Source organism: Parasteatoda tepidariorum, chromosome 7 (genome assembly GCF_982258835.1).
Source record: "Parasteatoda tepidariorum strain Cologne lab strain chromosome 7, Ptep-v5.0, whole genome shotgun sequence".
NCBI lineage: Eukaryota > Metazoa > Arthropoda > Arachnida > Araneae > Theridiidae > Parasteatoda > Parasteatoda tepidariorum.
In genome coordinates this window covers 52,101,876-52,115,655 of record NC_141761.1, presented here as the reverse complement: position 1 = coordinate 52,115,655, position 13,780 = coordinate 52,101,876, and the positions used below count along the sequence as shown (strand labels likewise).

The following is a 13,780-nucleotide window of genomic DNA, read 5'->3' as shown; positions in this document are numbered from 1 at the left end:
AACTTTTTCAGGTTTAAAAATGTCATCATTAATGTTAAGCTTTACAGCAGGCAACACTGCTCTCTCATTATTTCTCTAATTTCTTCCTAATTCCATCTCCGCTTGTAGAGCGTATGATATTTTTTTCAGCAAGTTTAAAGGTAACAATTCCCAAACCAATTATAGACAGTTAAATTTCTTTTTTCCTTCCCTGTTCATTTTTCTACACATGTTACTTTCATCCTTTTATACTTTATAACCGTCGTTGAACAGCCGACCCAATTTTCGGGTTTACGACTTCTAATGTTCATCTCCGTAGCCTTATAATTTTAAATCTAATCCAGAAGACAAGGAAGCTAGTGGATCAATTATTGCGCGAAATTTGCAATCGTGGAGGACTTTTTGATGGAACTAAACAGTATTTGCGTTACATGGAGCGGAGGACCACGAGAACCTCCCACGGTTAGCCTGACGGCAAAAGAACTCTAACCCATGATCCGTCTACCACTGAGGATATTTCACGTTAGCACTGTGGTCGGTGCAAGCCGGGTGCAGATTCGTATCGAACAGCCATCGCCGATATTCGAACCCGGTCACTTCATTGGAAGGCGAACGCTCTATCCCCTGAGCCATCGCGGCTCTTTACACATGTTATTTTATTTTATTTTATAACCGTCGTTGAACAGCCGACCCAATATTTGGGTTTACAACTTCTAATGTTCAACTCCGTAGCCTTGAATTTTTAATCTAATCCAGAAGACAAGGAAGCCAGTGAATCAATTATTGGGAGAATTTTGCCTTCGTGGAGGACTTTGTGATGGAACTAACCCGTATTTGCGTTACATGGAGTTGAGGACCACGAAAACCTTCCACGATTAACCTGACGGAAAAAGGACACTAACCCATGATCCGTCTACTACTGAGGATATTTTACGTCAGCACTGTGGTAGGTCCCAGCCGGGTGGGGAATCCGAATCAACCAGTCATCGGTGGGATTCGAACCCGGCGAACTTCATTGAAGGGCGAGCGCTCTATCCTCTGAGCCACCATGTCTCCTTTACATGTGTTAGTGATTTCAAATTTGCCTTTTTGAATTTTATTGTTTAAATGCTGCAGAACAAAATTTAACATTAAGTTGAACACCCAAAATAGTGACAGCCAGATTTACGATTTTTTTAACGCAGAGAAATAGTCAGACCAGCATTTTTTAGCCAGTAAATTTCAAATTCAAGAACTACGGTATCTTGCAATTAAATTTATGAAATGCTATAATAAGATTCAACTTAAAGTCACATTAAGGTGGCATCAAATATTGAACGATTTTGCTTTACAATACGCTCCCAAAATTCTAGGAGTGGATTCTAGATGACTCTCTAGATGTCAGAATGATGTTATATTGTCCAGATGTTAGTATTAGATAGCATTATATTTCGTCTTGAAACAGTTATGTTAAACTAAATATATATGAACTTGAATTTCTTCACTATCATTATGTAAATTTATATTACAACCAAATTATTTTGATATAATTTTGTAAAATTAACATTAATTAACATTTTTACGGAATTTAAAAATGTCACTAAAACTATCGAAACTAAAACGATTTTGTATTAATAAATGTAACACTCAGTTAAATTTTACTTGACTTTGTGTCGAAATCATTGTTTTAGTTTACATATTTCGTTCATTTAATCTGTAGACAAAATCAAAATTGTTCCTTTTTTTTAAGCACAAAAGTTTAAAATTAATTTTAATGAAGACAAATAAAAGTAAATCAAATAAAATTATTCAATAAAAAAACTTATTTAAACTCATTTAAAATTAGAAAATTTTATTTATTATTTCAAATTTTGTTTCCTGAAATGAAGTCGGTATATAATGCACAATCAAAAGTTTGAAAGAACTGTTTTAATTACTTATTTATAATATTTAATTATTTATAATCCCTTTAATCATTTATAATAAATGTTTTAATTATATATATTTTCCATCATTTAATCTATGACCTTTTAAAAAAGCTCTAAGACTTTTTCTTTTAAATCCTCACTGCATTGTTATCAAACCAACAGTAATCAGTTTTCTTCAGTTTACAGATTATAAATACAAAATATGAAACAATTAATATAACTGACAAGTTATGACAGTAAAAAATGTAAAGGATTTCAGATAAAATTAACTTTAAATTGGATATTTTTAATTTGAAGATGGCAACGTGCTAAATTATTTAAATTTAAGAAACTAATGTGATGTTACATTAAAGAAAATAAGTGACATCCTCTTTTAAAACTCCAGCTATTTTTTCAACTATTTCCGTCGTACAATGAATGCATCTTATCAAGGATAACAAAGCCCTTCTGACACAATTCGGTTATCAGCGAGAATGAAAAAAATACAAAAATAATAACAGAATAATCGATAAGGAATGCGAAGCGGTTGTTATCCATTTGCTTTTAGCGAAGTGTTATTGTATTCAAATCATTATAAATTGTAATTACGAACAGTAAACTGGAGATTCGAGATTTTTCTATAAATTTAAGAGCTCTGAGAAAATATATCTTTGCATTAATAAAAGAATGGCTTTTAAAATGTTTGTTGTGCATTTATATTATGTTTCAGTTTTAAATTTAATGTTTCAAATTATATTTTTTAAGTTGCAATTTTAGAAATTTGGAGAACGCTGAATCAAAATATTGTGGAAATTCGATATAACCTTAACACTCTTGCAAGTTTAAAAGCATTATTGTGTAAATCAAGCCAATTTAAATATGATTGCGTGATATTATTATTCAATTTGACTTCTTAAAGTTGAAACAAATTTAAACGATATAATGTTCAAGTAATTTTTCTGATAGAATGTTTTCATTTTCATAATTACTTTTTTTTTCTAAGGAGCCGTAAATTTTCATAACTATTACTTGGAAATCTTATTTTTTTCAATGAACTTTCATTTAAAGATGTAATTAGTTATGTGTCACTAAACTTTTTAAGGACCAGTCGTAATTATTTTCTAGGTAAAAAAAAGAACAAGAGTTATCATTTGTCTGTGACAAAAATCTGTTAAGTCTATAAAACTTAACAGATTATTTTCTCTGTAACATTTTTACTTTAGATGAAAAATAATTACTTTAGGTGAAAACAAATCACGACGCCCGGTGGCTGAGTGGTACCGCTTCGCGCTCCCGTGCACACAGGTCCTGGGTTCGATCCTTGGGCTGGGGAAGGTTGACTCAGCCTTTCATCCCTTCAGTGGGTCGATATATGAGTACCAAGCATGCTTGGGAACTAAACACTGGGGGTTCCACGTTTGGCTGACCACCTGACCGGAACATCTGTTCCTGCACCCCAGAGCCCAAGGTCAAGAAAACTGAGTTGGGCACAGTAGGCCTTGGCCCTCTATGTGCTGTTGCGCAGCTGAGTTTAGAGAAAACAAATCACAGATATGTAGATATCGATGAATTGTTTTTGTTATCTTTAGATAATAAGTATATAATAATAAGTATTAGATAATTAGTATTAATAAGTATATGCTAAAAATTCTAAATTTATAACGTCCATCTTTATTCGTAACATATGACATTCGTTTAAATATGCGATACAATTCAAGAACCTTCATGCATCGCCATCTTGAATTTTAGATTGAACTTATGATTTTCATTTAATAATCTATTTTTTAAACACTATATTTTTCAAAAAATGAAGAAAATAAAGACGTCGCTTTATAAGATTTGGAGAAATAGAGATTTAAAATTTTTATTGATTATACGGAGTTTCTCAAAAGTGTAAAGCGATATAAATGGCGATGTTAATAGTTCAGGGTAAATAGTTTAATGCTGCGTATTTATCTGTGATTAAATTATTCTACACTGAAAATGCACATGATTAAATTATTCTAAACTGTGATTAAATTATTCTACACTGAAAATCTGGTCAAAACTACCAGAATATAGTAAAATTTACTAAGTTTCTGGCTATATAAGAGCATCGAAAAGCTCGATAATTTTTAATGAAGTTTTTGCAAAGTTAAATATTTAGTAAAGCTAACAATAAAATATGATTTTATGTTATGTCATAAAATTTGGTAGAAAAGGTGAAATTTCATGTCCTGGAAAACATTTATTTGCTTAAATTTACTTTCCAGTTTTGTATTTTTACAATATTTGGGGTAATCAGAATAAAATTTTTGAAAACCAAAATTTCCAGTAAACCATTACCGTATGAATAGAAAAATTACACCACTCATTTGGTAATCACTTGGTACCAGAAATGTTATTACTATACAGTACGTTATTTTCATTATAATATTTTTCGTTGTGTATAGTTTTACCTATATTTTTGTTTAAACTTGTGAAAACTGATTTAGATGATGCTGAACCATTCTATTATTATAAATTGCACAAATTAAAGATATTGGTAATCACTTGGTACCAGAAATGTTATTACTATACAGTACGTTATTTTTATTATAATATTTTTCGTTGTGTATAGTTTTACCTATATTTTTGTTTAAACTTGTGAAAACTGATTTAGATGATGCTGAACCATTCTATTATTATAAATTGCACAAATTAAAGATATTGGTAATCACTTGGTACCAGAAATGTTATTACTATACAGTACGTTATTTTTATTATAATATTTTTCGTTGTGTATAGTTTTACCTATATTTTTGTTTAAACTTGTGAAAACTGATTTAGATGATGCTGAACCATTCTATTATTATAAATTGCACAAATTAAAGATATTGGTAATCACTTGGTACCAGAAATGTTATTACTATACAGTACGTTATTTTTATTATAATATTTTTCGTTGTGTATAGTTTTACCTATATTTTTGTTTAAACTTGTGAAAACTGATTTAGATGATGCTGAACCATTCTATTATTATAAATTGCACAAATTAAAGATATTGGTAATCACTTGGTACCAGAAATGTTATTACTATACAGTACGTTATTTTCATTATAATATTTTTCGTTGTGTATAATTTTACCTATATTTTTGTTTAAACTTGTGAAAACTGATTTAGATGATGCTGAACCATTCTATTATTATAAATTGCACAAATTAAAGATATTGGTAATCACTTGGTACCAGAAATGTTATTACTATACAGTACGTTATTTTTATTATAATATTTTTCGTTGTGTATAGTTTTACCTATATTTTTGTTTAAACTTGTGAAAACTGATTTAGATGATGCTGAACCATTCTATTATTATAAATTGCACAAATTAAAGATATTGGTAATCACTTGGTACCAGAAATGTTATTACTATACAGTACGTTATTTTTATTATAATATTTTTCGTTGTGTATAGTTTTACCTATATTTTTGTTTAAACTTGTGAAAACTGATTTAGATGATGCTGAACCATTCTATTATTATAAATTGCACAAATTAAAGATATTGGTAATCACTTGGTACCAGAAATGTTATTACTATACAGTACGTTATTTTCATTATAATATTTTTCGTTGTGTATAGTTTTACCTATATTTTTGTTTAAACTTGTTAAAACTGATTTAGATGATGCTGAACCATTCTATTATTATAAATTGCACAAATTAAAGATATTGGTAATCACTTGGTACCAGAAATGTTATTACTATACAGTACGTTATTTTTATTATAATATTTTTCGTTGTGTATAGTTTTACCTATATTTTTGTTTAAACTTGTGAAAACTGATTTAGATGATGCTGAACCATTCTATTATTATAAATTGCACAAATTAAAGATATTGGTAATCACTTGGTACCAGAAATGTTATTACTATACAGTACGTTATTTTTATTATAATATTTTTCGTTGTGTATAGTTTTACCTATATTTTTGTTTAAACTTGTGAAAACTGATTTAGATGATGCTGAACCATTCTATTATTATAAATTGCACAAATTAAAGATATTGGTAATCACTTGGTACCAGAAATGTTATTACTATACAGTACGTTATTTTTATTATAATATTTTTCGTTGTGTATAGTTTTACCTATATTTTTGTTTAAACTTGTGAAAACTGATTTAGATGATGCTGAACCATTCTATTATTATAAATTGCACAAATTAAAGATATTGGTAATCACTTGGTACCAGAAATGTTATTACTATACAGTACGTTATTTTTATTATAATATTTTTCGTTGTGTATAGTTTTACCTATATTTTTGTTTAAACTTGTGAAAACTGATTTAGATGATGCTGAACCATTCTATTATTATAAATTGCACAAATTAAAGATATTGGTAATCACTTGGTACCAGAAATGTTATTACTATACAGTACGTTATTTTTATTATAATATTTTTCGTTGTGTATAGTTTTACCTATATTTTTGTTTAAACTTGTGAAAACTGATTTAGATGATGCTGAACCATTCTATTATTATAAATTGCACAAATTAAAGATATTGGTAATCACTTGGTACCAGAAATGTTATTACTATACAGTACGTTATTTTTATTATAATATTTTTCGTTGCGTATAGTTTTACCTATGTTATTGCCTAAACTAGTGAAAACTGATTTAGATGATGATGAACAATTCTATTATCATAAATTGCACAAATTAAAGATATTTATCAAAAATCTGAAAATATACAGAGACATAATACTATGTTTATATTTCTAAAACAAAATGCTGAATGCAGAATTGTATTGGAATAATTTTACAAGAGAAATCAATTTAGAGCTTAAAATACGCACGTTTAGTTGGGTGTCAACTTTGTAATTTGCATGTTTCGAAAGATGTTGCCGATGTTTATACTGTTCATTTGGGAAAAGTAAATCAAGATGACTAAAAGTATATTTAGAATTCTGTCTTCAACCCTTTGATGGTTAAGTTTAAACCGGAGGAGAGAGGAATCTTAAGAAGCTCCGCTTTTGTGGAATTTTCCGAGTAAAACACTAATTCAATAGCTAAGGTTGCGTTGAAAAAAATCAGTCTGATAAACATTAGAACTTATATAGCTTCAATAAAAATTTTTAATGAACTTTATTATTTTGCTTATAATTGCTTAACAAATATAATCATGTTTTGCTCCATACTGTAATTAAATTATCATGCACGGAGGAAAAAATTCTGAGTTGTTCTTCCACGATTTATTTTCCACAGTGTGCGAAAATATTATTCATTTTATGGTAAACTGATAATAATAAGTATAAAATTTAAGTTTCAACAATATTTACTGATAAATTGTTATTTAACGGTATTTACCATTAGTATTTATTTATCATTCCTTCTTGAAATTATTCTCGGTTATTACTTCCGATTATTGTTGCTAGATTGTTATTGCTAGATAATTTATCAAAATTAAACATTTAAAACTTTAACGGTCCCTAATCACATGATATTATCTTATTTGAATCATTTTATAATAACGAAATTTTACAATTAACATTTAACATTTTTTAATAAATTATATTTATTTTTACAAATCTGAAATCAGTCAATTTATGCAATTACAATAATTAAAATACATATTAAAAATTAAAATTGTACACTTTTTCGAAATAATCTGCTAGATGAAATGCATTTACCGAGTTTTTTAGTAACAAAAAATTAAATAAGAGCTTAAAAATAAATCCGTGGAAAAAATATTAGGTTTGAGCTTTATCCCAATGGAATCAGATATTAAATGTGTATAAATAACACAACGAAAAATTTCGAGATCTTTCAATTGCATATTTTTTAATTTTAATGCAAAAATCTGCTAATCTAATTATGCAAAAATCTGTCCTATCTAATTATGGTATCTAATCAGGTAAATTATGGTATCTAATATGGTGTCTAATCTGGCCTATCTAATCCGGTAAAAGCATTTCAGCATCTGGTAAAGTACGAAACATTCTTAAACAAAGGGGGTGCAATTTTCTTGAATCTGAATTTAAGTTTTATAAAATAAATTATTTTGGCATAAAAATACACAATTTAGGTGTTTTAATTCAAACAGTTAAAAACACTTGATTTCATTACCCCAAAAACTACGTCTAAAATATTAATTTGTAGTAACTATTAATAAGATAAATTATATGAGTTTAACAACCTCTCAGCTATTTTTTTCATTCAGTTTTTTATTCAAAAAATGAATAAATAACAATTTGTTCCAGTCATAGCTTGAAATTTTATTTAGAAAAATGTGTGAAATAACAAAATAATAATAATTGATTAATACACGAAAGAAATGTACAATTGCACAGTTTCATTTACCGTTCAAAAACACATCCTAAATACTATTCTGTGGAAGCTACAGCTTTTCCAAATTAGCACTATTCAGAATCCCACAAAGAAGCACATTTTATTTATGATTTAATTAAGTTTTAAAAAAAGCAACTTAGTTGTCATATATGATTTAAGAGAGCAGTCAAGCTTAACAAAAACTATACACAATAAACTATAATATAGATCTAATGTATCTTTATCGAAAATGTTAATGCAATGAAATATTTACAAATAAAATTTTCAATCATTTATAACAACTTGTTTGCATAAAGAATATAACTTATATAAATAGTCAATGCTTGAGTAAATATAAACTTAACTAATATAACCAGAAGGTGACACGTTGGTTTTGTATTAATAGAAAATCATGGAATTATACTATTTTAAGGAGATACTAGCTAAAGCATCATCCAGATCGTTTGATCCAAGTTTTACCACAGTTAGGTAGATGGGTGCTATAAGCACAGTGGAGTGTAGAGAGGGAGGTAAAGAGAGTAAGAGCCCCAGGCATCCAGTCAAAGAGAGAATCAAATCGATGACTTAAGTACACTAAAGCTTTAAATCTGTTACTAGATTATTAATTATAATTTTGGTATGAGGTTAGTTTTAACATTAATACTTGGCCTAAGCAAAATAATTTAGATGAAATGCAATAATATATTTTTGATAAAAAATTAAAATTATATTAAAGATTGTTTTCAAAAAAAATTTTAGAACATTTTACTGGAAAAAGATTTTTTTTTCTCCGAAAAAAAAAATTTTTTTGGCATACATTAATATAAAAATAAATTCGAAATATGAATTCAAATTTTATGAACATACATCGTTCATATAGTTTTTCCTTTTTAATTTACCAAAGGTGTTGATGCTATTTTTAGCACCCAATTTGTTTTTATTTTTTATTCAGAAATTGAATGATTACTCTAATCTTTTCGAGAGTGTCTAATAAAGGAATTTATCCCTAGTATACCCACACCTCGGCTTGCTGCTTATTTTCGTGTTAAATAAATGTTAATGGATGTTTTTTGTTCATTTGTTTGATTTTTTGTAAATATAGGTTATAAATCACAATGAAACAAAAAAGGTTCGGAAATAAGTTTAATATTTTCTCTTAAATTATGCTAATTATATTCACTAACTTTGCTGTATTATATATGTATATTATATTTACAGTATTATCAGAAAAAGAAGGATTCTTTCCTTCATACTTAATAAGACTTTTTTGATATACAGAATAAGGCTGGTAAGTAATTATCTTCTCTTCAAAATTTAATATTATTTTTAGTTATTAACTCTAAAACACTGCATTTTTCCTGATAACAAGTTTTTTTTCCCATCTGCAAAATTTGACTTGCTTGCAATTATTTATAATTCAATACTGTATTTAGTTATATAGACATGATCTAATTCATCTATCAATGAAAAATAAACCACAAAAAAAACTTACCTCTTTTTCTTTGGCAATAGCCTGGAAGTAAACAGAACCACTTAAAATTTCTTCATCTTGTGTAGATGGCACTAATGAAAAGTCACCATTTACATGTGCATCACTACTCGGTCCTTCAATACCATCACCAGTAGTTCGAAAGTTACCTTGCATTCCAATGAGCTGATTACGACCATTGGAGTCATCATCCTGAGCACAGCGGACCACCCCGCTATTGTTAACATGCAGGCTTGGTGTGCACCCCATTTTACAGACTAGATAAATCGAATATTTGAGTTCTCAGAGAAAAGTATGTTGTTATGAAAATTAAGAATTGTAAAGTTATAGACAAAACACTTTTTGAAATTTAAATATTTATATTTTAAATGCTTATATTTTTAAAATCTGTTCTATTAATGGAAAAATGTTAATATGCAAAAATGCATGTCAAAATAAATTAAAATTATACTCGATGAAAAAAATTTGTACTTAATAGTAGATTATGAGTATTATAAATTTGCTTAGATTGATTGCTAAATTAAAGTAAAAAGTACCGGATAATTTTCGTTTTCTCCAAAAAAATATCAAAATTAGTATTTTTAATTTTAAATGGATTATGCACTGGTTTCACTTCAATAAGTAATCAAGTTTTTGCACGGTATCGCGAAAACCACAATTCCTTCTTTGGTATCTTGACTAGATATAACAAATATAGTTTTGACTACTGCTTGGAAAAATTGAGCATTAATTCCATTCAGAATAAATATTATTCTTTCACAACCATAAATCAGATCATACCCGGCATTTGCACTCCGGAAGTCAAGTGAAAAAAAATCTTAAAATATTTTCAAAACATCTATTTAAAAAAAAAATCACAGTTCTTTCAACTTTTCCAACTCGGGAATGTTCACAAACATTTTATCAAAGTTCTTTTACTTCTTGCTCTTCCAAAACACATCCCGGATAAGTTTTTATTTTATTTCTCCATCCAGCTTTTAAAACTTCACTTTTTATTTTCGCATCTCTCTTTCGGTAGTTGTTTAAAAATGTTTTTTAAGTGCTCCAGCAATAGAAACAAAACAAAGTCGGAAGAAAACTAGAAAGAGGGGAGGTGCTTCCTCCCACCAGCTTTTTACAGTCTCTTCTTCATTTATTTACATTCTACACTATAATAAACTACTAATGGTTCCACTTGCCTGGAGACTAGAATTGCCTCACTGGCCCGCGTATGGAAGAATCGCTCTATGTTCTCCGTTATCACATGCTTTGTGAATGGCTTCTTTTCTGAGCCCGCTGCAAGGATAAATCGATTTTTGCGCCATCTGTTATATTCTTCGGGTACTATTATTTTTCTTAGAGATAAACCTAGAGCCGGATAAGATATAAAAAAGAGAAAATGAATTCTAAAGACCTTTGATTTTTAAAAATAATTCATTATAATTAAAGACTTCTTTATCAAAAATTTCAGATTTTCGGATAATTTTCATACACTTGAATTCAAATGATTTGAGCTTTAATTCTATAAAAAGAATAATAATAATAAATAAATAATAAAAAGAAATGAATAAATAATAGTGCCTGTAAAAATAGATTAATAGAGCATTTGTGCTAAAGATCGTTTAAGAATTCCTTCTCAAAAGACGAGTTTAGAATTATTATGGAAGACTATTACTGCGATGCTTTCGTAGAATATCTGCAATCGCTTGCGTCTGAGCCTGAAATTTTTCATGAAGAATGCAGTTTTTTTTTCATATGTTATGACTTGAAAAACATGGAAACACAAATTTGTCTGCAAACACACATTTATATTTTCATTTTTTAATTTTAAAGATTTTATATATGTCTTATTTCTATTCTTAAGAAACATGGAATCATTTTGTTAAAATGTTTTTTATTTCCATTCTATTATTTATTTCCTTCATCATATTAACTATTTTCTATTACATTTCATAACTGATTTAAATTTTTAGGTAAGCAAACGATTTTTTTTTTTTTTTTTTTTTTTTTTTGAATTATCATTCTTCACTCATTCTTTTTCAAAAACTATCAAATAATTCCATGAAACTAAAATTTAAAAAAAAAAAAAAACTATCTTAACTAAGAATCCTTAAGCAACATGATCTCCAAAATGGTTTCTTTATTTGAAAAATTCAGAACCAAGAAAAATATTTTCTTCTGTTGCTAAAATGGTGCATGTCATGAAATGTACGTGAAAGCAATGTGAAAGAAACCTAAACATTTCTATGACTTTTGAATTTACTTGATCATTTTTTCTGGAGTTTATTTTAATGTACTTCTTTAGCGCAAAAATATTTAATAATTTAGCTGTCCCTATAGACTGTATTACCGTTAACTTTATTTTAAAATATTAATTTTGACCTAGATGGGAGCAAACGTAAAACCGTAATAAATATTCTACTGTTACCAAAATTTGTACGTGAAAGCAATGTGAAAGAAAACTAAATATTTCTATGAATTTTGGGGAGTTTTTTTTGTCATTTTTTTCAAGGGCTTTCCTCTGTTGTACTTTTTTAGCGTAAAAATATTTAATAATTTCGCAGTTCCCGTAGAGTGTATTACTGTTAACTTTATTTTGACGTATTAATTTTTAAATAGTTGGGAGCAAAAGTAAAATCGTAATAAATATTCTACTGTTATCAAAATTTGTAAGTGAAAGCAATGTGAAAGAAAACTAAATATTTCCATGACTTTTGGGGAGTTTTTTTTGTCATTTTTTTCAAGGGCTTTCCTCTGTTGTACTTTTTTAGCGTAAAAATATTTAATAATTTCGCAGTTCCCGTAGAGTGTATTACTGTTAACTTTATTTTGACGTATTAATTTTTAAATAGTTGGGAGCAAAAGTAAAATCGTAATAAATATTCTACTGTTATCAAAATTTGTACGTGAAAGCAATGTGAAAGAAAACTAAATATTTCAAGGAATTTTGGGGAGTTTTTTTTGTCATTTTTTTCAGGGGGTTTACTTTGCTGTACTTTTTTAGCATAAAAATATTTAATAAATTTGCATTCCCCATAGACTGTATTACCGTTAACATTATTTTGACACATTAATTTTTAAATAGTTAAGAGCAAACGTAAAACCGTAATAAATATTCTACTGTTACCAAAATTTGCACGTGAAAGCAATTTGAAAGAAAACTAAACATTTCTATGACTTTGTGCTTATTTGATCATTTTTTTCAGGGGGTTTACTAATTTCCTCGCTCGCTGATTTGCTCAAAAACTCTCAATAATTCTCCGATTAAGTAATAAGTGCAGATTCACTCATTTCCTTTATTGGTTTGCAAGTGAATTACTACAACAATTTATTCATTCACTTATTCAATAATACCTGAATTCACTGATTCATTTAATTTCTTATTATTATCCCTTGTTTTTTTTTTCGTTTTTTTTTATTCATTTCCTTTTACAGAATCCTTTACAATAAAGGATGCCATAGTGATGCAAGATTGTGTACTAAATAACAATTTCTTCTAATTGACGATAATTAAAGTCTTTTTACCACCGCGATATTTATAAACCTTCTAAATAAGATTTTTTCAAGAAATGTAAAGCAAAACTAATACTTTTAAAAATAAAAGTTTTGCGTGAAGAATTTACAGAGAACGTAATTTTAGCCGGACAAGTAATAAATATGCATTTAACAGTATCGTTCTGAAATTATTCTAAAACCTCGCATTTAATTCTGAGAAATTATTCATCGTGGCATCGGTTCTAATGCTCTATCTACGTAAGTATCTATTTATATGATCTACGTAAGTATACGTATCTATTTATATGACGCAAAATAATTTAGGAAAACAAAGATTCTTCATAGATCATTTCAAACGAAAGCGAAAAAAAATTTTGAAATTAAAATTTAAAAGTCAAAACAAAAAAATCTGGAATCTTTCTACCTAAAAAATGTGCAGTGTTTGAACAAAATATGGCATACAAAGCATCACATTGTTTTAAAAATCATTTATAACGCCAATTTATAAATTGAAAAAAACTTGGAAATTGATTTAAGATTTTTTTTTTTTTTTGCCTGAACGAAAACTATTTGAATCTCATAATATCTCTGAAATCAACTTACTTTTCGTGCCGATAAATATTTTAATGCAAAAAACTTTATAACACAATCTAGTCTACGT

The 13,780-nt window shown here is 27.8% G+C and overlaps 1 protein-coding gene across 2 annotated transcripts in view; it reads right to left on the bottom strand.

Moving 5' to 3' along the window:
• LOC107437356 (high affinity cAMP-specific and IBMX-insensitive 3',5'-cyclic phosphodiesterase 8B) overlaps nucleotides 1-10,904 on the bottom strand; it is a 373,690-nt gene extending 362,786 nt beyond the window's left edge. For both annotated transcript variants that reach the window (XM_043039399.3, XM_043039401.3), the window contains exon 1: nucleotides 9,649-10,904. In XM_043039399.3, coding sequence (XP_042895333.2) covers nucleotides 9,649-9,894 — 246 coding nt within the window. In that variant the 5' untranslated portion in view covers nucleotides 9,895-10,904. The remainder of the gene's footprint in view (nucleotides 1-9,648) is intronic.
• Between the last annotated feature and the right edge of the window lie 2,876 nt (nucleotides 10,905-13,780).